General features: G+C 44.3%; 1 protein-coding gene and 1 pseudogene across 1 annotated transcript; both read left to right on the forward strand.

Annotated features, from left to right (window-relative positions):
* The first annotated feature begins 19129 nt into the window (after positions 1 to 19129).
* On the forward strand, positions 19130 to 20311 carry LOC120968694 (BTB/POZ and MATH domain-containing protein 2-like). The gene has a single exon (XM_040395642.3). The coding sequence runs from the start codon at positions 19130 to 19132 to the stop codon at positions 20309 to 20311; it is 1182 nt and encodes a 393-aa protein (XP_040251576.3).
* A 1982-nt stretch (positions 20312 to 22293) lies between these two features.
* On the forward strand, positions 22294 to 24101 carry LOC109768762 (BTB/POZ and MATH domain-containing protein 1-like; annotated as a pseudogene).
* Positions 24102 to 25565: the final 1464 nt, after the last annotated feature.

The raw sequence follows: 25565 nt of genomic DNA on the forward strand, positions 1-25565 counted from the left end.
CTTCAGTAGTTCGTGCAAAAAAGCGCAAATTTTCCCTGCCAGACCGGCTATCCGAGCCTCCTCGCTGACTCTAGTGTCGCCTCCTCCTCACCATCTGACTCCTTCTCGAATGCCTCCATCTCTGCTGCCAAGCGCTTCAACATCTTGACATGGACGGCACGCACGATCATTGCCCATCGCCATCCAACTCGCTTATCCTCATGATCAAGATCTTAGTATCCTTCGAAGTGGCCGCGAGCTCAACCCACCTCTCTTCGCTTGGTCTTCTTCCCTTCGAGATTAATCTTCTTCTCAGTCGCCGCCATGAAGATGTTAAACCTCTCGAACTTCTTTTCCTTTTTCACGTCGGAGAGCTTCACACATCCCTTTGATGACCCACGAGTATAGGGGATCTATCGTAGCCTTTTCGATAAGTAAGAGTGTCGAGCCCAACGAGCAGCAGAAAGAATTGACAAGGACTCCCTCCGTTCCATAATATAAGATGTTATTACATCCAATATACTCATATATTTCATGTAATAACGTCTTATATTATGAGACAGAGGGAGTAGTTTTCAGCAAGGTTTCACTATAAATATTGTAAAGATAATTAGGTAGATTGTTTGATAGCAAGATAAATAGTAAAAAAGTAATAAAGTTCAGCAATTGTCCTAATTCTTATGTATGCTAAGGACAAGCCGGTTGTGTTTCTTATAATAGCTAAAACACTCTTGAGGACACACCGGATTATCGTCAAGTTACTTTAACCATGATTCATTAAGTTACTATTCATTGATTTAATAAGTGTTGTGTGGGTGGACCGGAGCTAGGGTAATGTTCTTACTTGAATGAATACCTACTTATGATTATACCCTCCATGCAAGAATCCTCATATGCAAGTTTTTCATTGTGTCGAGGAAGTCGGTGTGTAGGAGCCAGCCAAAGATGCAGACCTTGGCAGGAAACCTGAATTCGCATATGTGATCTAGCTTTGGATCCAAGATTTGATCATTTAGGGCTGCAAATGCCCCCTTGATGAAGAATTTTAAGCCACCAAGAAGGGCCCTTTACTGGTTTAGTCCTTCAGAGAAAGACCTTGCAACGGTAGCCTTATGGACTCAATTCACTAGTCGCAATGGAGGTTAGACGGCTACCAAGGCCAAGGGTATGGCTACTTGTAGGATCGAAAGTATGTCTAGTGGGGGTGATTAGACTACTTGACCAAATAAAAATCTATCATTTTCCCAATTTTAGTTGTGGGCAGATTTTAGCAATTAGCACAAGTCAAGCAATCAACCTACACACGCAATTCTAAGAGTATAGCAGCGGAAAGTAAAACATTGCATATGAAGGTAATGGGAAGGGTTTGGAGTATGCAAATGCAATGGAGACATAGAGATTTTTGGCATGGTTCCGATGAGTGGTGCTATCGTACATCCACGTTGATGGAGACTTCAACCCACGAAGGGTAACGGCTGCGCGAGTCCATGAAGGGATCCACCCACGAAGAAGAAACCTTGTCTATCCCACCATGGCCATCGCCCATGAAGTACTTGCCTCACTCGGGTAGATCTTCACGAAGTAGGCGATCTCCTTGCCCTTACAAACTTTCTTGGTTCAACTCCACATCATGACGGAGGCTCCCAAGCGACACCTAACCAATCTAGGAGACACTGTTGGGGAACGCAGTATTTCAAAAAATTTACCTACGATCACGCAAGATCTATCTAGGAGATGCATAGCAACGAGCGGGGAGAGTGTGTCCATGTACCCTCGTAGACCGAAAGCGGAAACGTTATGTTAACGCGGTTGATGTAGTCGAACGTCTTCACGATCCAACCGATCCAAGTACCGAACATACGGCACCTCCGTGTTCAGCACATGTTTAGCACGATGATGTCCCTCGATCTCTTGATCCAGTTGAGGACGAGGGAGAGTTTCGTCAGCACGATGGCGTGGCGATGGTGATGATGAAGTTACCAGCGCAGGGCTTCACCTAAGCACTACGGCGATATGACCGACGTGTTAACTGTGGAGGGGGCCGCCGCACACGGTTAGGAACAATTGATGTTTGTTCTACGGGTGCCCTCCCCATGCATATAAAGGAGGGACAGAGAGGGAGGCAGCCTAGGGCGCGCCCAAGTAGGAGGAATCCTACTTGGGCCCCTAGTCCAGTTCGCCCCCCCCCCCCCCCCCACCATATTTGGACAAGGGGGTAAGGAAGGAGGGGGGAGGGGAAGGAAGTAGGAGTCCTACTTCATACTTTCATTTTCCTCCTCTCCTTTCCCTTTCTCCCCACGTGGCTGGCCCTATAGGGGGCGCACCAGCCCCTTGTGGGCTGGTGTGTTCCCTTACTTGGCCCATTAAGCCCGTATCTTTGCCGGGGTTGCCCGGAACCCGTTCCGGTGACTCGGTATCACCCAGAACACTTCCGGTGTCCAAATACCATCGTCATATATATGAATCATTACCTCTCGACAATTTCAAGACTCCTCGTCATGTCCGTGGTCTCATCAGGGACACCGAACAAAGTTCGGTCATCCAATCACATAACTCATAATACAAATCGTCATTGAACGTGAAGCGTGCGAACCCTATGGGTTCGAGAACTATGTAGACATGACCGAGACACATCTCCAGTCAATAACCAATAGCGGAACCTGGATGCTCATATTGGCTCCTACATATTCTACGAAGATCTTTATTGGTCAAACCGCATAACAACATACGTCATTCCCTTTGTCATTGGTATGTTACTTGCCCGAGATTCGATCGTCGGTATCATCATACCTAGTTCAATCTCATTACCGGCAAGTCTCTTTACTCGTTCTGTAATGCATCATTCCGCAACTAACTCATTAGTCACATTGTTTGCAAGGCTTATATTGATGAGCATTACCGAGAGGGCCCAGAGATACCTCTCCGATACACGGAGTGACAAATCCTAATCTCGATCTATACCAACTCAACAAACACCATCGGAGACACCTGTGGAGCATCTTTATAATCACCCAGTTATGTTGTGACGTTTGATAGCACACAAGGTGTTCCTCCGGTATTCGAGAGTTGCATAATCTCATAGTCAGAGGAACATGTAGAAGTCATGATGAAAGCAATAGCAATAAAACTAAACGATCATTATGCTAAGCTAATGGATGGCTCTTGTCCATCACATCAAATGACAACACATGTGTATGGCCAGGAAACTTAACCATCTTTGATTAACGAGCTAGTCTAGTAGAGGCATACTAGGGACACTCTGTTTGTCTATGTATTCACACATGTACTAAGTTTCCGGTTAATACAATTCTAGCATGAATAATAAACATTTGTCATGATATAGGGAAATATAAATAACAACTTTATTATTGCCTCTAGGGCATATTTCCTTCAGTCTCCCACTTGCACTAGTGTCAATAATCCAATTCACATCGTCATGTGATTTAATACCAATAGTTCACATCTTTATGTGATTAGTTCACATCGCGATGTGACTAATACCCAAAGGGTTTTACTAGAGTCAATAATCTAGTTCACATCGCTATGTGATTAACACCCAAAGAGTAGTAAGGTGTGATCATGTTTTGCTTGTGAGAGAAGCTTAGTCAATGGGTCTATCACATTCACAGGCGTATGCACTTTGCAAAAAAATTATGTCTACAATGCTCTGCATGGAGCTACTCTAGCTAATTGCTCCCACTTTCAATATGTATCCAGATTGAGACTCAGAGTCATCCGGATCGGTGTAAAAGCTTGCATCGACGCAACACTTTACGACGAACTCTTTATCACCTCCATAACCGAGAAATATCTTCTTAGTCTTGTAAGGATAATTTTAACCGTTGTCCAGTGATCCACTCCTGGATCAATATCGTACCCCCTTGCCAAATTCATGGCAAGGTACACAATACGTTTGGTACATAGCATGTCATACTTTATATAACCTACGGCTGACGCATAGGGAATGACTTTCATTCTCTTTCTATTTTCTGCTGTGGTCGTGTTTTGAGTCTTACTCAACATTACACCTTGCAATACAGGCAAGAACTCCTTCTTTGACTGTTCCATTTTGAACTACTTCAAAATCTTGTCAAGGTATGTACTCGTTGAAAAACCTTATCAAGCGTCTCGGTCTATCTCTATAGATCTTGATGCCCAATATGTAAGCATCTTCACCGAGGTCTTTCTTTGAAAAACTCCTTTCAAACACTCATTTATGCTTTCCAGAATATTCTACATCATTTCCGATCAACAATATGTCATTCACATATACTTATCAGAAAGGCTGTAGTGCTCCCACTCAGTTTTTTGTAAATACAGGCTTCACCGCAAGTCTGTATAAAACTATATGCTTTCACTTGTGCAGAACCGGCCTTTATCACCGGTTCGTAAGGGCCTTTAGTGCCGGTTCTGCAACCGGCACTATGGAGTGGAGACTAAAGGCCCCCCCTTTAGTACCGGTTTGGCACGAACCGGTGGCACGAGCCAGGCCCGGGTGCGTGTAGGACATTAGTACCGGTTGGTAACACCAACCGGTACTAAATGTTTGGGATGTTTTGGTTTTAATTTTTATTTTTCCTTTAGTTTTGTGTTTTCTATTTAATTTAGTGATTGTTTTACATTATAATGAGTTGTTAAATCATTCGGTGAAAGTACCACAGATTAGTTTCGACTGGATGCATGTGGATCCTAGCTAAGTGATCCACTCAGGCACAACTGTCATCGGGAGTCCCTGTTGAAGAACATCGTATAGTTATTAATATACTTAGCAATGAAAGTTTAGCTTGAAAAATAATGTATGCAAAAGATGCACTGAGGACTAATAGTAAAAATCTTACCATCTTTTCTAAATACATGTGACCGTAGTTCAATACGATCACTATTGGTCGCACGTTTTGAGTACTAAGATTTTCAAATTCAGGAAAATGATTTCTCTTAACAGCATCAAGGTCCTCAAGCCATGAAACATAATGACTTATCTCCTCGCAGTTTAGTTCAGCTCCGGGACAGTAGTAGGTCCTGTCTACCAAGCGCCGGACATGTTTGCTTGAATGGAAATAAGCTGTCAATAGAAATTAGTTGTGAACTATTTTTGAATAAACAATATCAAAGACATAAATATGGTTGAGAAACTCACATAATGGTAGAACTGGAGGCGTCTGCACATCGACCCAGATGTCTCTATTACCTTCAATATCATCTTCCGGACGAATATCAAAGGTGATACCCATATCAGGCTCAAATGCATAAGCCTTGCATAGTGCTTGCCAAGTTTTGCATTCAAAATAGGTGTATGTGTCTGCATTGTATAATTTGAAGTTGAAAGTATAACCAGCATGCTCGGTCTTCAGGTAAACTCTCTTTACCTCCATAGTTTCCATAGCACTGAAACCTATCTTATCCAAGACAAAAGTTCTTGCATGGCAGGGGATGCGCTAGTAGAATAGTCAAAATTTAAAATTATAAGTTGAAGCAAATGAAGCATATATAAGACATGCTTAATTACGGAAAAAGACTTGTCGTTGTGACTTACTGTATCCACTTCGAAGGTCTCATCCAGCTTGATGCTGAAGCGCCTATCATCAACAAGAAAATTTCTGTCCCACAGGCCGTGCTGGTCTTCACAGAATTCGCACTTAATGAAATCTTTTTCGTCGTCAGACGACATTTCCTATGTTCATATAGGTGAAACATTAAACACTTACTAGTTCTATTAATTCAACTAATTCAACTACTTCTGTTAGTTCAACTAGTTCTATTAATTCAACTAATTCAACTAAGCATTTAATACAAATAAACGTGTTATATTAATTTTCTTACTAAAATAAAGTAGCTAGTTCCATATAGTAATATTTTAATTAGATCATCAAATCTCAGATATCTAAATTTTCTTACTAAAAATAAACTAGTTCTATTAATTCAACTAATTCAACTAAGAATTTACTAAAAATAAACTAGTTCTATTAATTTTCTTACTAAAATATATAAAGTAGCTATATATATAGTAATATTTTAATTAGATCATCAAATCTCATATACCTAAATTTTCTTACTAAAAATAAACTAGTTCTACTAATTCAACTAGTTCAACTAAGCATTTACTAAAAATAAACTAGTTATACTAATTCAATTAGTTTAAATAATCTCATATACCTAAATTTTCTTACTAAAAATAAACTTGTTCTATTAATTTTCATACTAAAAATAAACTAGTTATATTAATTCAACTAGTTCAAATCTCATATATATACCTAATTAATATCTAGCTAATTCATCTAAAATTGACATTAATATTTAACATCTTTTCCATATAATTCATCTAACATTAACATTCTAACATTCCTATCTACGTAATTTATCTAACATTAATCTAAACAACAGAAAACCGAAAATAAGTAAAAACAATATGTGTGTGTGTGTATGTGTGTGTGTATGTGTGTGTGTGTGTACGAGCGAGGGGCGGCGGCATATGGGCGGCGGCGCGAGACGGCGATGCGACGGGGACGGCTCGACGACGAGCGGCAGGCCGGGGGCGACGGCGCGATCGAGACGGTGACATGGTACGGGGCGGCGGCGAAGGGCGGCGGGGGCTACGGCAGTGACGGCGATGAGGGGCGGTGGGGGCGACGGCGGTGAGGGCGACGGCGACGACGGGCGGTGAGGGCGACGGCGGTGACGGCGACGATAGGCGGCGGGGGCGACGGCGCGCGGTGGGGGCGGCGAGGGCGGCGGCGATGTCGCGCGAAGTAGTTGGAGAAGAAGTGGTGGTCGATGAAACTGAATTTTTCCTAAGTGCCATATATATATGAGGGGCCTTTAGTACCGGTTGGAGCCACCAACCGGTACTAAAGGCCAATTTTCGCCAGGCCAAGGGGCGGGAAACTGCCCCTTTAGTACCGGTTCGTGGCTCCAACCGGTACTAAAGGCCCCCCTTTAGTACCGGTTAGAGCCACGACCTGGTACTAAAGGTGTGCGCTGGCGCAGGAGCGGTGCGGGCAAGTTTAGTCCCACCTCGCTAGCCGAGGGGCGCCCGCACAAGTTTAAAAGCCCCGGCGCGGCTGCTGTCTCGAACTCCTCTCTATAGCAGGCTTCTGGGCCTAACTCTGGCGCGCTGCCCGTTGAGCCTGCTAGCCCTTCTGGGCATGTATTTGCAAACCCTAGGGTTGGCAGGCCCAGCGGGCAGCGCCCCAACAATTTTTTATATAATTTTCTTCTATTTATTTCTGAGTAATTTTTTTGCTGTATTGAGTTTCTTTGTGAATATAAAAAAAATTATATAGTTTTTTTTCTTTTTTGCATTATTTATTTTCTGCTATTCATTTTGTACTGATTTTCAATTTCACCGTCATTTAGCTCTCTAAACAAATCGGTAAATGACTGAAAAACAACAAATGTTGTCAGAACGTGTTGGAAATTGATGACGTCGCTTTGAATGATGCATACTGAACGCAAAAATAGGCTGGAGTTCAAATAAGTTTAAAAAACATTGAAGTGCCCGTGTAACAGATGAGTTCTCGTCCGAAACCCTGATACTCCGAAAAAATTGTCCAGTTTGTACACGAGGTGCGTCCAGTTTTCGCCGTGACCCTCTCTACTCTTTTGCACATGCTATGCGGGCAAAATGATGATACCATGCCAAGTTCCAACATTTTCAGAGTTCATTTTGTAGTGATTTTCAATTTCACCGTCATTTAGCTCCCTAAACAAATCGGTAAATGACTGAAAACAACAAATGATGTCAGAACGTGTTGGAAATTGATGACGTCGCTTTGAATGATGCATACTGAACGCAAAAATAGGCTGGAGTTCAAATAAGTTTAAAAAACATTGAAGTGCCCGTGTAACAGATGAGTTCTCGTCCGAAACCCTGATACTCCGAAAGAGATTGTCCAGTTTGTACACGAGGTGCGTCCAGTTTTCGCCGTGACCCTCTCTACTCTTTTGCACATGCTATGCGGGCGAAATGATGATACCATGCCAAGTTCCAACATTTTCAGAGTTCATTTTGTAGTGATTTTCAATTTCACCGTCATTTAGCTTCCTAAACAAATCGGTAAATGACTGAAAAACAGCAAATGATGTCAGAACATGTTGGAAATGGATGACGTCGCTTTGAATGATGCATACTGAACGCAAAAATAGGCTGGAGTTCAAATAAGTTTAAAAAACATTGAAGTGCCCGTGTAACAGATGAGTTCTCGTCCGAAACCCTGATACTCCGAAAGAGATTGTCCAGTTTGTACACGAGGTGCGTCCAGTTTTCGCCGTGACCCTCTCCTCTCTTTTGCACATGCTACGCGGGCGAAATGATTATACCATGCCAAGTTCCAACATTTTCAGAGTTCATTTTGTAGTGATTTTCAATTTCACCGTCATTTAGCTCCCTAAACAAATCGGTAAATGACTGAAAAACAGCAAATGATGTCAGAACATGTTGGAAATTGATGATGTCGCTTTGAATGATCCATACTGAACGCAAAAATAGGTTGGAGTTCAAATAAGTTTAAAAAACATTGAAGTGCCCGTGTAACAGATGAGTCCACCACCGAAACCCTGATACTCCGAAAGAGATTGTCCAGTTTGTACACGAGGTGCGTCCAGTTTTCGCCGTGACCCTCTCTACTCTTTTGCACATGCTATGCGGGCGAAATGATGATACCATGCCAAGTTCCAATATTTTCAGAGTTCACTTTGTAGTGATTTTCAATTTCACCGTCATTTAGCTCTCTAAACAAATCGGTAAATGACTGAAAAAAAGCAAATGATGTCAGAACGTGTTGGAAATTGATGATGTCGCTTTGAATGATGCATACTGAACGCAAAAATAGGCTGGAGTTCAAATAAGTTTAAAAAACATTGAAGTGCCCGTGTAACAGATGAGTTCTCGTCTGAAACCTTGATACTCCGAAAGAGATTGTCCAGTTTGTACACGAGGTGCGTCCACTTTTTGCCGTGACCCTCTCTACTCTTTTGCACATGCTATGCGGGTGAAATGATGATACCATGCCAAGTTCCAATATTTTCAGAGGTCATTTTGTAGTGATTTTCAATTTCACCATCATTTAGCTCCCTAAACAAATCGGTAAATGACTGAAAAACAGCAAATGATGTCAGAACATGTTGGAAGTTGATGACGTCGCTTTGAATGATGCATACTGAACGCAAAAATATGCTGGAGTTCAAATAAGTTTAAAAAACATTGAAGTGCCCGTGTAACAGATGAGTTCTCGTCCGAAAGCCTGATACTCCGAAAGAGATTGTCTAGTTTGCACACGAGGTGCGTCCAGTTTTCGCCGTGACCCTCTCTACTCTTTTGCACATGCTATGCGGGCGAAATGATGATACCATGCCAAGTTCCAAAATTTTCAGATTTCATTTTGTAGTGATTTTCAATTTCACCGTCATTTAGCTCTCTAAACAAATCGGTAAATGACTGAAAAACAGCAAATGATGTCAGAACGTGTTGGAAATTGATGACGTCGCTTTAAATGGTGCATACTGAATGCAAAAAAGGCTGGAGTTCAAATGACTGAAAAACAGCAAATGATGTCAGAACGTGTTGGAAATTGATGACGTCGCTTTGAATGGTGTGTACGGAACACAAAAAAGTCTGGAGTTGTAATAAGTTTAAAAAAATAAAGTGCCCATGTAACAGATGAGTTCTCATCAGAAACCCTGATACTTCGAAAGAGATTGTCAAGTTTGTACACGAAGTGCGTCCAGTTTTTGCTGTAACACAAGAAGTCCGGAGTTGTAATAAGTTATTAAAGATAAAAAAGAGGCATAATGCTCGTTAATTAGCTTCAAGCCTTTCGGAATAGTGCAAACTGCACTGCACATAGCTCCGTGCAGTCTACACTATTCCTCAAGGCTTAAAGCTAAGCAACGTGCAGATGAGCATTGCGACTCTCCTTCATCGTCTCCGCACTCAGGGCTTATAAATCGCTCCTAGTGCCTCTCTCTTCGCGAGGTGGGACTAAAAAACAGCTTACTAAGAAACTATAGTACCGGTTCATGGCACGAACCGGTACTAAAGGTGCCAGTGGGGCCCCAGCCTGACCACAGCCTCATTAGTATCGGTTCGTGACACGAACCGGTACTAAAGGTTGCTCACGAACCGTTACTAATGATCTCCGCCCGCCTAGCCGTTGGAACCGGCACTAATGGACACATTAGTGCCGGCTCAAAATCAAACCGGCACTAATGTGCTTCACATTTGACCCTTTTTCTACTAGTGTTTGATCAACTCATAAAAGCGTATATTCCAAATCCGAGATGCTTGCACCAGTCCATAGATAGATCGCTGGAGCTTGCACACTTTGTTAGCACATTTAGGATTGACAAAACCTTCTTGTTGCATCATATACAACTCTTCTTTAAGAAATCCATTAAGGAATGCAGTTTTGACATCCATTTGCCAGATTTTATAAAATATGGCAATTGCTAACATGATTCGGACAGACTTAAGCATCGCTACGAGTGAGAAACTCTCATCGTAGTCAACACCTTGAACTTGTTGAAAACCTTTTGCGACAATTCGAGCTTTGTAGATAGTAACACTACTATCAGCGTCCTTCTTCCTCTTGAAGATCCATTTAATTAATCTCAATGGCTCGCCGAGCATCGGGCAAGTCAATCAAAGTCCATACTTTGTTCTCATACATGGATCCCATCTCAGATTTCATGGCCTTAAGCCATTTCGCGGAATCTGGGCTCATCATCGCCTCCTCATAGTTCGTAGGTTCGTCATGGTCTAGTAACATGTGTTCCAGAAGGGATTACCGTACCACTCCGGTGCGGACCATACTCTGGTTGACCTACGAGGTTCGGTAGTAACTTGATCTGAAGTTTCATGATCATCATCATTAGCTTCCTTACTAATTGGTGTAGGAATCACTGGAACTGACTTCTCTGATGAACTACTTTCCAATTCGGGAGAAGGTACAACTAACTCATCAAGTTCTACTTTCCTCCCACTCACTTCTTTCAAGAGAAACTCGTTCTCTACAAAGGATCCATTCTTAGCAACAAAGATCTTGCATTCGGATCTATGATAGAAGGTGTACCCAACAGTTTCTTTTTGAGTATCCTATGAAGACGCACTTCTCCGATTTGGGTTCGAGCTTATCAGGCTGAAGCTTTTTCACATAAGCATCGCAACACCAAACTTTAAGAAATGATAGCTTAGATTTCTTGCCAAACCACAGTTCATATGGTGTCGTCTCAACGGATTTAGATGGTGCCCTATTTAACATGAATGCAGTTGTCTCTAATGCATAACCCCAAAACGATAGTGGTAAATCGGTAAGAGACACCATAGATCGCACCATATCTAATAAAGTACGGTTACGACGTTCGGACACACCATTACGCTGTGGTGTTTCAGGTGTCGTGAGTTGTGAAACTATTCCACATTGTTTTAAATGAAGGCCAAACTCGTAACTCAAATATTCGCCTCCACGATCAGATCGTAGAAACTTTATTTTCTTGTTACGATGATTCTCAACTTCACTCTGAAATTCTTTGAACTTTTCAAATGTTTCAGACTTGTGTTTCATTAAGTAGATATACCCATATCTGCTCAAATCATCTGTGAAGGTCAGAAAATAACGTTACCCGCCGTGAGCCTCAACACTCATCGGACCGCATACATTGGTATGTATTATTTCCAATAAGTCAGTGGCTCGCTCCATTGATCCGGAGAACGGAGTCTTGGTCATCTTGCCCATGAGGCATGGTTCGCAAGCATCAAGTGATTCATAATCAAGTGATTCCAAAAGCCCACCAGCATGGAGTTTCTTCATGCGCTTTACACCAATATGACCTAAACGGTAGTGCCACAAATAAGTTGCACTATCAGTATTAACATTGCATCTTTTGGCTTCAATATTATGAATATGTGTATCACTACAATCGAGAGACAGATATAGTGTGCGTGATAGGAAACAAGAGTGCGTGCGAGAAAGAAATGTTGATGGAGAAACTACAGATAGATAGAGAGATAGAGATGCTAGCAAGAGGGACATCGGCTCGTTTGTGTGTTAGAGATGACCGCCGAGTGGTTCAGAGGGTGAAGTTATGTGTGCGTGAGAGAAAGATAAAAAGAGGGCGCATGACTGCATGTAGAGAGAAACATATATAGTGTGAGTGATAGGAAGCAAGAGTGAGGGCGAGAAAGAAGGTTGATGGAGAAACAGATAAATAGAAAGATAAAGATGCTAGCTAGAGGGAGATCGGCTAGCTAGTGTGTGTGTTAGAGATAAGAGTCGAGTGGATCAGAAGGCTGAGTTATGTGTGTGGGTGTGAGAGAGATAGACAGAGGGTGCATGTGAGTCACATACAAACAAATATTAGAGAGAAATGAGATCCGAAGAGACGGAGTTTTGTGTTCGTGAGAGAGAAAGATATTTCACAACGAGAGTGATAGCTAGATAGACATATCAGGGAACGCGAGATATCTCTAGGGAGAGAGAGTGTGTGTGACCGACATGCAAGAGAATGGTGGAGAGATATGAGACCCTGGGAGACAGAGTGTGTGCTTGTGTGTGAGAAAGAGATATTTAAGAGGAAGAGTTGTAGCTTCTCATACCTAAGGAGCGCAAGACATACAGGGGAATAGTAGAGATAAATGAGACCCTAGGATACGAAGTTTGTGTTTGTGTGAGAGAATGAGATTTCACAGGGAGAATCATAGTTAGAGACACATAGCAGGGAGCGAGATATACTTAGAGAGAGAGAGAGTGAAGATTGAGGGAGAGAGTACCGTTAGTGTGTTACAAAGATAAAAGATCATTGTCGACATACAAGTAGCACGAGACATACCCGAGAGACGATGAAGGCGTATAGGTCTAGAGAGATATATAAGCATGAGTGATAGCTATATGAGACGAATATCTGGATTAAAGGGGATTCAAATATTTAAACTGGAGATCACGACATCGATAATATCATAACTAAAATTGGTCTATCAAACATGCATATTCATTTGAATTTGGGGACACGTGTAATGTTATATAGTTTATCAATATTAGTGATCCATATATTCTTTAATTAGAGATAATGCATGGTTTATATGCAAATAATGTCTAAACAGGATTACACTATATGTAGCGTGTGTGAACACATTATACATGTTTGAGAAGTAAAAAAACCCACATGAAACACACATTAATTGGAGACAGTTAGCGAGGAATGCATACATTGGATTTCAACATAAAGTGGTTTCAAATATTTGAAAATCCAAATTAAGATGGATCCAGCCTTATGAATCTGAGATCATGCCATTTGTAAACCATATTTATGTATAAAGGGTGTTGTGCTTTTGAAAGTATATATAAAAAATGATGTATATAGATTTGTATTCGAGTACAAAATCGATCCTGCCCGAAAAAAAGACAAACTGGATTCGAATTGAGTTGGCACGACAAACGTGCAATCTTTCTCTGCAAAAATTTGAACAAAGCGGGGAAAGTCGCAGAAACCGCCCAAAACCAAAATCTGCGAGATGGAAATTACTGCCTATCCCTGACACGCAAAGCCTATCGGCTAGATTTCTATAGGTTTCGATAGGGGCAGGCTTGTAATTTCACTCAAACGTGACATAACCACCTCCGCCTCTCACCTCCCCGGATTCATACACGGTGGGCGCCAAAACACAGTTTCTCCTCGGCCAAAATCGCCTCTGACCTCCCTCCCCGATTCATACACGGTGGGCGCCAAAACAAACTCTCGTCCGCCGAAATCGCCGTCGTCAAATATTGGGTGTATGCGAGATTACCGTCCTATCCCCAACCGACTAATATTGCTGTGATGTAGGAAATTTTAAAACGGGGGCTAAGTTTGTAAATTTCCTCACATTTGAGACAAGCGCGCCCTGAAGACATGGTTCCCCCCTTCCTCTCTCCCTCCATTTCCCCATTCGTACTCCGTGGGCGCCAAAACACCCTCTCCACTGCAGTCTCCTCCGTCTGCCACCCCATCCACCGCCGTCCTCCTCCACCATGCCGGAGCTGATACCCCGACGCTGTCATCCATTACAAGAGATCGACCTCTCTCATCCATGGCTTCGGACCAGGATCCTTGATTCGCGTCCTCTCGATTCATCCGTGCTGTCGTCCTCCATGCCGAGGCCGCTCGTACGACCGTCTCGTCCATCGCGTCAGGATATTTCCCTTGCCGCCACCATCTGCCCTCCTATATCTGATTCCACGCCGCCGACAGCCATCGCTACCGCAGCACCCTCAACGCCTCAATAGATTCTTACAAGGCGCCACACCAGAGGTGGTACTCTTTCATATTTGCTCAAGTTATTTATCTCAGCAAGAATATAGATAGCCACTGCTTTACTGTGATTTCTTGTCCATCACTTAGAATCTTACTTGTTAGTTGAAACCAAACATTGGTTGTGAAGTTGCTTTTTCCGGTTTGCACCTTCAGATCCGCCGTGGCACGCGCACCACTATACTCGCAATGCTTATGGTTTTCCCCTTTTATATTACACATTAGCTTAAATGACAGTCGACTGGATTTCAAATTGGGGTCAGTCAATTTTTGGGAGTTCGCCCGAGGGAAGGAAGGGGCACGCCGGAGGCCTGCCCCATTATCTATCTTAGGGTTTCGGGTGGGGACAGTGGTTGAGGGGGGCTGTCATCGGGCTATGGTGGGGACTCGTCGGAGGCAAAATTCGACGCGGGTGGGGGTGGGGTTAGCTAGAGGGATGCCCGGGGCGACGGAAGATCGGAGGTGGTGGGCGGTTCAGGGGAGGGCGGGGGCGGTGGTTCGGCCGGTGACCCATGTGGTGGTCTTTAGGGGAAGAATAAGAGGCGAGGAAGAAGAAGGGTTTGGAGACGTAGGATCTTCATCCAACCGCATTAAATCGTCGACTGACCCAAATGACGAAAGTCAGGCGGCTTGCATGTAGACATTCCCATATATTCAGTACCATTATCGTAGGTGCTTCGAGACGTACGTGCAAGGAGTGCTCCTCAACCCATCAAGCTAAACAACATGCCACACATAATTCCAAACTTAGTTGCTCAAATACGAATCTGATATGATGCTGACATGCACTAAAACAAAGAATGTTTAATTCATCAGTTAATGTTTCTAATTTACTTTCGAAAAGCACATGCGCAACATATCGAGGGACAGCAGGGAGTTGCGTTCTTTATGCGCTCTGGTTCATCATGTGTGGCGAACCAACATTTTATTATCCAATATCTGCTTGCTCTTCTTTAGCATGGTCCTCTTCTGTTCTTCCTTTGTAAGTACTCTCTCCGTACCTAAATATAAGTCTTTGTAGAGATTCCTCCATGGACTACATATGGAGCTAAACGAGTGAATCTACAGTCTAAAATGTATCTATATACATCCGTATGTGATCCATAGTGAAATCTCTGCAAAGATTTGTATTTAGGAATAGAGGGAGTATAATAGTTGTACAGTATGTTCTTTGTAGTGAAGAGGAGCAGGGACATTTGAAGTGTACATGTCCATTCGGTCGCTTGTCATGGACGCTTTCAGCTCTTCGTGTTGGTCGTCATGTCGATTGTCATGGACGCTTTCAACTCTTCGTATTCAATCGTATGTGTCGCCTTTGAGAGTTAGACTGATAGTAATAGTACTGCGCCTTCAGTGTAGAGAGCTGGTATTCGAAGCCTTTCTAGCCGTACCGGCAATACTAGCACATATATTCCAGCAAGTTCCACTTTCCTGATTTTACTCCTGATGCTTAGGGTTTTCCCATTATATCTACACTACGATCTGCGTATGTGCTTTGTGTCCTACTAGCAGCTGTCCACCCTTTAAAGCAAAATAACACACCAATCATACGTCCTAAGGTTCTGCAAATACGAATGTGATATGATACTTACATTAGCTAACAGACACACATTTAATTGGTTAGCTAATGCTCCCACTTGAGTTTCCAAATGCATGTGGCCACATATAGAGAGACATCATAGAATTGCATTTCTTTGGGCGCTCTCATTCATCATGGATGGGCAACCAACATTGTATAGAAAGAAGGGGAATCTCAATAATATGCTTCCCCTTCTATTCTTTAACATGTTCCTCTTCTGTTCTTCTTTAGTAAGTACAGTATGTTCCTTGTCAGGAAGGGGAGCAGGGACATCTGCAGTCGACAGCTCTATTGGGCCGGTTCTGCCACATGATTTCGCACTTCGAGTTGGTCTGTCATAATATCCCGGAAAAGGTGGGAGTCGCGCGGTCTTTGATAGACTAGACTGATAGTAACAGCTGGGCGCCTTGAGATGAATAGAGCTGGCCTGTAGGTGATCGATAGGCTGCATATTAGTAGCGACAAAACCCTGTATTTTCTAGGCAATTCCGCTCTCCCGATTTATTTATGGTGGTTATGGTGTACCCTTATTATCTACACTATGATCTGCCTAGTGGCTCTGCGCTCTCGTTATCATGGTTTGGCAATAAACTATCTATATGGTATATTATGAACCTATCATCTGCCAACTATCCTTAAATCTGGAGCTCCCAACAGGGAGCCTATTTTTTGTGTAGTTGTGCCATATTATATTAATCTACTCGCCATATTATAGCACACCTGGGCTCTCTCATGAGAATCCAATGATAGCACACAAGGGTTTACAGGGAGCCCCTATTATATTACAATATCCTCTGCATTACAAAGATAATCTCACTACTATTTATGTTTTCATTCTTTTCAGATATTGTACGTAATCACAATGAATATAAGAATGCGCACATCAGAAGAATATTGCAAAACAGTTCAATGGGTAACAAACTTGGCATCAAGGGATTGAGGTCCATTGTGAATGCAATGAAACCCACATGCTCCCGACCTATAGATTCTTATTCAGAATATGATCCTAATGACTATTCTGAGCTCAAGGAGTTAAAGGCAGATGGCCTATCCTGTTCACCCAATAAGGTGCCTATTCTAATTTGGCAAGGTTTTATTGGTTGCACATAGCTTGCATAAGGTGTCTTGCATTTCTTTTGGTTCGTTGCACCGCCATCTTCTTAGTTTACTCATGATATATGTGAAGATGCCATGCCTATCCATTATCAACACCTATTTCATTTCTCGCTACACCATGTTTTTTCCATTCAAATGATGTTCTTGTGTTTTAGACATCCAAAAGGAAGAGGGTGATTGCAGAACCTGAAGGAATACAAGCAAAGTCCTTCAAAAAGGTGGTGCTACCGGAGAAATCATATAGCACCCGACGTATATTGGTGATAGAACCAGCGCAGCAAAACCTAGGATATAGCAACTATGTCGGTCGCTGCTTTGCTCTTGTGAGTATCTATTGTCCTATCGCTGTCCTTACATTCATACCTGGTGGGTTATATGACATCATTGTGCCTTATAGCTTGCTTATCAACTGTTCGCTCCAAATTATCAGATCTATATTAATGCTTAAATTAATGTAGAATAAACCCAATTCTTAAGAAGAAATTTAGTTCTGCATTGTTATGATCTTAAAATTGCGAGACAATAGTAGTATAAGCTTTTCCCTAGTAGAGTAGGCCATGTTTGTTTGGGCTGCGGCTGGAGCTGGTAGAAACTGAGAAGCGGGCTGAAGCTGGTAGAAGCTGAGAAGCCAAAAAAGCCTGTTTGGTAACTTTTTTAGGATGGCTGCTCAGGCTATAGCTGGTGGTGAAAGTCTGTAATGCCCTTGGATGCTGAAGATGTTATTTAAACACTAATTTGACATGATTTATCCGATTGTGTTGTATATTATCTCAAATAATGTATTTGTTATCTAATTTATCCTGAAAACATTTTAAAATCTAATTGAGTATAATATATAACGTTCCTAATTATAATAAATTTGACTTTCATGAAAATTTATCCACTCTTCCAAGAGAGTTGGAAGCGAGCATGTTGTCCTTGAGGCCCTCGAGGACGGCCAGGTCATGCATGCCCTTGCCCTCCCTCCGCGTATGTGAACCAGTCGACCGCGCCATGGTGCGCGCACAAAGGTCTACAGAGGCGCCGGGCTAGCCCACGCGAGTGTGGGCGTCGATGACGAGGTTGAAGGAGACGGCGTTGGTGCGGGGGATTTCATCGAGCAGGCTGCGTGCAGTGCCGCCGAGGGGGCAGTAGGTGGCAAGGAGCGTGTTGCGGAGGGAGAGGGAGGCGAAGGCGTCACGAGCACTGGTCCATGGCAACGGGAAGGCACGTAGTCAAGGACGGGGAGCAGAGGAGAGGTGAGGACTCGTGGAGGTAAGCTCTTGCCGGCGGGGTTGCCGGGGATGCTGACGGCGGCGTCGCGAGATATGGTCAGTGACGGTGGGGAGGCGTGGAGTTGGGGGCGAGGGGGGAGAAATCAGGAAGGTGAGCTCCGGCCGGCGAGGTAGCCGGAGATGCCGTCGGTGACATGAGGGGGAGCCGCAGCTCCCGGTCTCCTGTGTGCGTTGGGGCAGCAGGGGGGATGAGGCTCAAAAGCCCCAAAAGCAAAAGCTCAAGCCCAAACAAACAGGGCCTAAGGGTGCTTGCCCATATGGTCTCATTTTATTAAATTTGGTGACCCGTCAAAATATAGTTGGAAGGATAATTCAGGGCGGTTTCGGCATAGGTTCCATGGCACCCCCTCTGAAAATACAATACAATACCATACAATGTAAAACCATGGCACCCGCAATTTTAAGATCCTAGATCCGCCAACCATCAAATTCTCTGAATTTCATTAGAATGCTATTAGAAATAATACCACTATTGTCCCCCCCCCCCCCCCCCCCCCCCCCCCCCAGCCCAAATAGAAACCTAGGTTTTCAAGTTGAGAAATAAAACTACTGAAGAGATATGACGGTGTTTTCCCTGGTTATACTCTTATATTGTACTATAACAGTTTCAGGCGGGCTTAAGTGGTTCCGAATAGGTTTCGTCTTCATGTCATAGTTGGAATTGGAATCAGGAGCAGCAACGGGTTGTGTCCCAGGTACAAACTACCAATCTGGCCCGTCACCGTCTTATAATGCAGGAGGGGGTCCTGTGTCGATCTCGCTTCCAAGTACTCCAGTCGTAACGACGCTACCGCCCGTTGTTCCTCGAGGAGCCGTACGTAGCGATCGAGAATCTTATCTCGACGTACTATCGGCCGCCCCGATATCCACAGTTCCAGACCACCTCCGATCGAAAATCATAATGCTGCGCTGTTGCTTCGGCGGGCAGCCAACAAGAGCAGCTCGTACTGCGTCAGGAAACTGCAATCTTTCTGGTGGTGCTATCGTAATTGACGACGAGGATTGGTCATACTCATACACGCTCAAGATAGCCGGATACTCAAGAACCAAGGAGCTGCTCGAGACCGGCAAGTACGCAAGATCTACGCCTTTCACTGTTGGAGGCCATGTTTGGGCCGTACGTTATTACCCAAACGGTTACAAGGATGCTGCTGATTTCGCATCTATTTTCCTAGTTCTTGTTGATTCTACGGGCGCCAGGGATGTGAAGGCGAAATGCACGTTCAGTGTGCTCGACGAGGCCGGGTTGCCAGTGCCTTCTTTCACCCGTACCTACACCTCCGCACGTACCTTCACAGGAAAAGATTCCAGCTGGGGCTACCCTGAATTTATCAACAAGGCGGATCTGGAGGGATCGCCGCACCTCATAGACGATTGTTTCGCCATCAGATGCGATGTCACCGTCTTGAAGGAGAACCGTAGCGAGGAAATTAAAAAGTGTAGTAAACAGTTTGTGGTGGTTCCTCCGAGCAACCTGCGCCGGCAACTTAGCGGCCTCCTAAACAGCATGGATGGTGCGGACGTCACCTTCCACGTCGGCGGGGACAAGTTCCCGGCCCATAGGTCCGTGCTCGCTGCTCGCTCCTCCGTCTTCAAGGCCGAGCTCTTGGGCTCCATGAAGGAGAATGCCAGCGATCCGCTTGTAGAGATCAAGGATATGGAGAGCGACGTGTTCAAGTCATTGCTGCATTTCATATACACAGACGACTCGCCGTCTGAGATGGCCTGTGAAGACGCGGTGATGGCTGGCCATTTACTCGTCGCGGCTGACAGGTACAATGTCGAGAGGTTGAAACTGATATGTGAGGACAAGTTGTGCAAACACATTGACTCCAACACCGTGGCGACTAGCTTAGCTTTAGCTGAACAACATAGTTGCCCTGGACTAAAGGAAGCTTGCTTTGGGTTCCTTGCCTCTCCTTCCAATTTTGAGGCTATGGTGGCAAGTGATGGTTATGAGCATCTGAAGAGCAGTTGCCCGTCCGTTCTCAAGGAGCTGATTGCTAGATTCCTGCCCGCTGAGCTAAAAGCGGCCAAGGATATCATCATGAAATTTGAAGTACCACAGCGTGTGAATATGTAATCTAAATTTGGCAATTCAGTTTTTACTAGTCCTCGATAAATGGCCAAATCTTCGCATGTAGATAGCATGGAAAATTAATTAAAAAACAACGGAAAATTTCTATATGAATTTTCCATGGCAATGTGTTCATAAGTTGAGCTTTTACTTTTTCTCATACGTGACATTTTTTCTCATACAAATATGGCAAATTTTAATTAATTACCATGGCAATTTTTATATGAATCTGCCATGGCAATTTTCTTGTCATACTTTTGTGCTTCAACTGTTCACTCTACATATGAACATGGCAACTAAAATTCATATGTTCCATGTCGTTGTTTGTATTTTGTGCATTCTATTTTATTTTCATGGTAAATTTTGCCATGTCATATTTCTGAACATAATTTTTTCCATGGCAACTTTTGAAAAAAAAATTGCCATGGCAGATTTGCTATGCTTTATTAGAGATCAATTTTGCTGTAGACCTTGCCATTGTAAAAAATAATATCATGGCAAATTATGAAATAGTTTGGTCAAACTCGAATGACAATTTTTTTTGAAATTTTCATTTGTTATATGTATCATGTTTTTTTAGTAAATGGATGTAATATAGTCATGTGGGCATTTTTTTCTTCTGTTAGTCCTTTTTATGCCTTCTTGGCCTTTTTAATGGTACATATGTTATAGTTGTTATATTTTTTTGTTACATTTTTTTACTCCAAATATTTATAGTTTTAACAAAAAAAGGCCCATATTTGAGTACCACGTGCTCAAATATCGACCTTTTTTGTTATATTTTTATACTCGTGCTCAAATATGGGCATTTTTTGTTATATTTTTATACTCGTGCTCAAATATGGGCCTTTTTTGTTATATTTTTATACTCCGAATAGGGTTCTGTCTTCATGGCATAGTTGGAATTGGAATCAGGAGCAGCAACGGACTGTGTGCCCGTCACCGACCGTCATATAGTCATGGAGGGGTTCCTAGGTCAATCTCTTTTCCAAGTACTCCGGTCATAACGACGCTACCGCCGTTGTTACTTGTTCCTCGAGGAGACGTACGAGCCGCCGCCCCGACATCCAGATTCCAGAATTCCAGACCCTCCGATCCAGCCGGCGGCGGCATTATGCTGCGCTGCTACTTCGGCGGGTCGCCAACAAGAGCAGATCATACTGCATCAGGGAACTGCAATCTTTCTGCTGCTGGTGGTGGTGCAATCGTAGTTGACGCCGAGGATATGTCATGCACGCTCAAGATAGCGGGATACTCGAGAACCAAGGCGCTGCTCGAGACCGGCAAGTGGGCAACATCTACTCCTTTTCGCGGAGTGAATTGCAAAGAACTACCACATTTCAAGTTTCTATCCAGATTTGCTACCACATTCCTTGGGCGTCCCAAAAATCTATCAGTTTTCCTGCTAATTTTCTCAATAAACACTGATGACCAATTTGGGATGATTTAATCCAATTTCTGACAGCCCAAACCAACTGTAAACGCTGACATGGCACAAAATTGTTAACTATGTTTGTTGCTTGTTAGTTTAGACGGAGGGCCCATCCGTCAGCCATCCAATTTTCCAGCCGGCACACTAAGCCAGTAGCCCACATACCTCTTAACCCTAACCCTGACCAGATCGCACAACCATCAGGGAGACCGCCACACGAGCGCTCAAGGGCGGCGCGCCGCCGCGAACCCTCCTCCCGCCTGCCTCCGGCGATGCCACTGGAGAGAGCCGCCCCCCGAGCCTCTACACCTCCTCGTGCTCCTTCCCAGCCTCCCTCGCGATGCCTTCAGCCGCCTTGAGATCATGCATGCTCACGGACATGGCGCTTTGCCGTCTCGCCTCACTGCGCCGGTGGCCAGTGGCCCTCCTCCGACTATCTATCATGTTCCTTCCGGCCTCTTCTCTGCCTAGCTCCGCGTGGCCATGCTCATCCATACCCGCGCGCTCGCAGCGCTCACGGTAGCAGCCATATAGGCCGGCCGGAACGGACGACACCATGTGCGGGGATCCTGAGCTGCTGGGCGTGCGGCGGCGAGGTCCTAGGTGGGAGGAAGTGCCCGACTGGGAGCAGCACGGCGCCATGTCCGATTTTACATTCAACGCGAACCGTCAACATAAACAGTGTCATGTGGACCCGACAGCGGGCCCAGGCTGTCAGGAATTGAATTAAATCGGTCATCAGTGTTTATTGAGAAAATTAGCAAGGAAACTAGTAGAATTTTGGGGCACCCAAGAAATGTAGTAGCAAATCCGGATATGAACTTGAAATGTGGTGGTTTTTGGCATTTCACACCCTTTTCGTGTTGGAGGCCATGTTTGGACCGTGCGTTATTGCCCAAACGATGATGCCGATTTCATGTCTATTTACCTAGTTCTTGATTCTGAGGGTGCCAATAAGGATGTCAAGGTGAGATGCAAGTTCAGTGTGCTCGACAAGGCCGGGGTGCCAGTGCCTTCTCTCAGCCGTGCCTACAAGTCCATACAGACCTTCACGCCAAAAGATTCCACCTGGGGCTACAGCAAATTTATCAGCAAGGCGGATTTGGAGGGGTCGCCGCATGTCATAGACGATTGTTTCACCATCAGATGCGATGTCACCGTCTTGAAGGAGATCCGTTGCGAGGAAATTACAAAGCTTAAACGACGGTTTGTAGTGGTTCCTCCGAGCAACATGTGCCGGGACCTCGGCGGCCTCCTCGAGAGCATGGATGGAGCCACTAGTAGAAAACTGGGCTTTGGTCACAGGGCAATATTCACATTAGTCCCAGTTCAGTCACGAACCGGGACTAATGTGAGCATTGGTCCCGGTTCGTGCGGCCAGGGGCCTGCCGGGCCTCGTGGGGGCATTGGTCCCGGTTCGTCCGGCCCCTTTGGTCCCGGTTGGTGGGACATACCGGGACCAATGGGCCTCGCTCCTGGCCCACCACCATTGGTCCCGGTTCGTGGCTTGAACCGGGACTAGAGGCTCAGCCTTTAGTCCCGGTTCATACCACAAACCGGGACTAAAGGGTTGGTCCTAGTAGCGGTCAGAGTTTAGTCCCACCTCGCCAACCGAAGGGCGCTCACACCGGTTTATAAGCCCGTCCCTCTCTGCCTTGTTGAGCTCCTCTCAAAGTGAAGATAGATGCCCTTATACAGGGAATTTGACCTAAATTCAGAGTAAATTTCTTTGAATTTCATAGAAATTTATTATGAATTTAGGTTGAATTTTCTTTATAGGCGCATCTAAATAAACCCCCACCCCCCCTAAAAAAAAAACAAAAAAACCTGCCTAAGAACCAGGACTAAAGGGTTAGGGGTTTAGTAACGACCCTTTAGTCCCGGTTCGAAAACCGGAACAAAAGGCCCTTATGAACCGGGGTAAAAGCCCCTTTTTCTACTAGTGAGCAGATGTCGCCTTTCACGTCGGCGAGCAGAAATTTTCAGCGCATAGGTCCGTGCTCGCTGCTCGGTCCTCCGTCTTCAAGGCGGAGCTCTTCGGCTCCATGATGGAGAATGCCGGTGATCCGGTTGAGATCGGCGATATGGAGAGCGACGTGTTCAAGTCATTCATTGCTGCATTTCATATACACTGACGACTCACCGCCTGAGATGACCCGTGAAGACGTGGTGATGGCTGGCCATTTACTCGTTGCGGCTGACAGGTACGATGTTGAGAGGTTGAAACTGATATGCGAGGACAAGTTGTGCACACACATTGACTCCGACAACATGGCGACTAGCTTAGCTTTAGCTGAACAACATAGTTGCCCTGGACTAAAGGAAGACTGCTTTGAGTTCCTTGCCTCTCCTTCCAATTTTTAGGCTATGGTGGCAAGTGATGGTTATGAGCATCTGAAGAGCAGTTGCCCGTCCGTTCTCAAGGAGCTGATTGCTAGATTCTTACCCGCTGAGCTAAAAGCGGCCAAGGATATCATCATGAAATTCTTAGTACCCCACAGCGTGTGAATATGTAATCTAAATTCGGTAATTCAGTTTTTACTAGTCCTTGATGTATGGCTGAATGTTCGCATGTCTAAATCTATATCTTAGTTATGTAACTTTAGACGAGCTTCGGAAACAGAAGTAGCTTAATGAGCAATAGAATGTTAAACAGTAGTTCTTCTGATGTTTTAGTTAGTCTCTATGAACTGCTAAAGATGGATGTCATGCCAATCTTGCATGTTGGAGCCTTGTCACTTTAGATTTAGAATTCAGATAGGGGCAGTTCTGCATAGGCATTGAAAATACTAATGTAGTTGTACACCTTTGATCATGCCAACACTACTGGAATTTTCACGTACGCCGGGTGTCGCCGAGTGCTAAAACACGGACACTCGGCAAAGAAAACAACGCCGAGAGTCACTCTCGGCAAACCTAGCTTCATGGCAAACTGCCTTCTTTGGTGTCACTGCCTCACGGCAAAGAGGCATCGCACGGCAAACCCTGCAGACACCGAGGGCTGCTCACGACAAAGAGGAGCCACGTGGCATGCCCGTCCGCAACAGACGGCTCCGTCAGTTACTGCGTACATTACCGAGAGCCGCCAAACGACACTCGACAAAGTATATGCCACATCCTATTTTCTTTTTTGTGTATGTTCTTTCTAACTGACATGTGGTCCCACTGGTCACATTTATCAGTAAAAGTTTCAAATAATTTGCTAAATATTTTTGAAAAAATGACGATATCTTTGTCGAGAGCTGCTCTCGGCAATTCTCCTGACCAGTAGGACAGCGTGGCCCACATGGCAGCAGACAGTTTACATATCTTTGCCGAGAGCTGGTCTCGGCAATGCTCGCCTTCTTTTCCGAGAGTGTCTCTCGGAAAAGGTGTGGGCACAACAGTAGTGTCTCCCAGACGACCAGTTTTCCAAGAGGTACTCTCGGTAGTATGTCGTTTTCCGAGTGTTGCTCTCGGGAATCTTTCCCATCCATTCTATTGTTAAGCTATTTCTTTTCTGATCCCTGCAGATGAAAACAACTACAATGCAATTTGGAGTAGTCCACACATATATAGGCTAATTTGATCATATATAGGCATAATTTGATCTGGTCCACATATATATGCATAATTAGCGATAGTCCACATATTGTCACACACTAGTCGAACGTAGTATCCTAGTAGATGTCACACACAAGTCGCAAATTCATACATATTGTCACTACTTGCAAAACACGTGCACGTCACAATAGAAGTATACTTGTTCATATATAGATCATCTTGAGGAGGAGAGGCCATCAGGTTAACATTCCGGAGGAGGAGGAGGGGCATCACTTGCACTGCTTC

The sequence above is a fragment of the Aegilops tauschii genome, chromosome 7 (genome assembly GCF_002575655.3).
Source record: "Aegilops tauschii subsp. strangulata cultivar AL8/78 chromosome 7, Aet v6.0, whole genome shotgun sequence".
Taxonomy (NCBI): Eukaryota; Viridiplantae; Streptophyta; class Magnoliopsida; order Poales; family Poaceae; genus Aegilops; species Aegilops tauschii.

Coding starts and splice junctions, on each gene's coding strand:
- LOC120968694 (XM_040395642.3), top strand. CDS start 19,130: ATGCTGCGCTGTTGCTTCGGCGGGCAGCCAACAAGAGCAGCTCGTACT.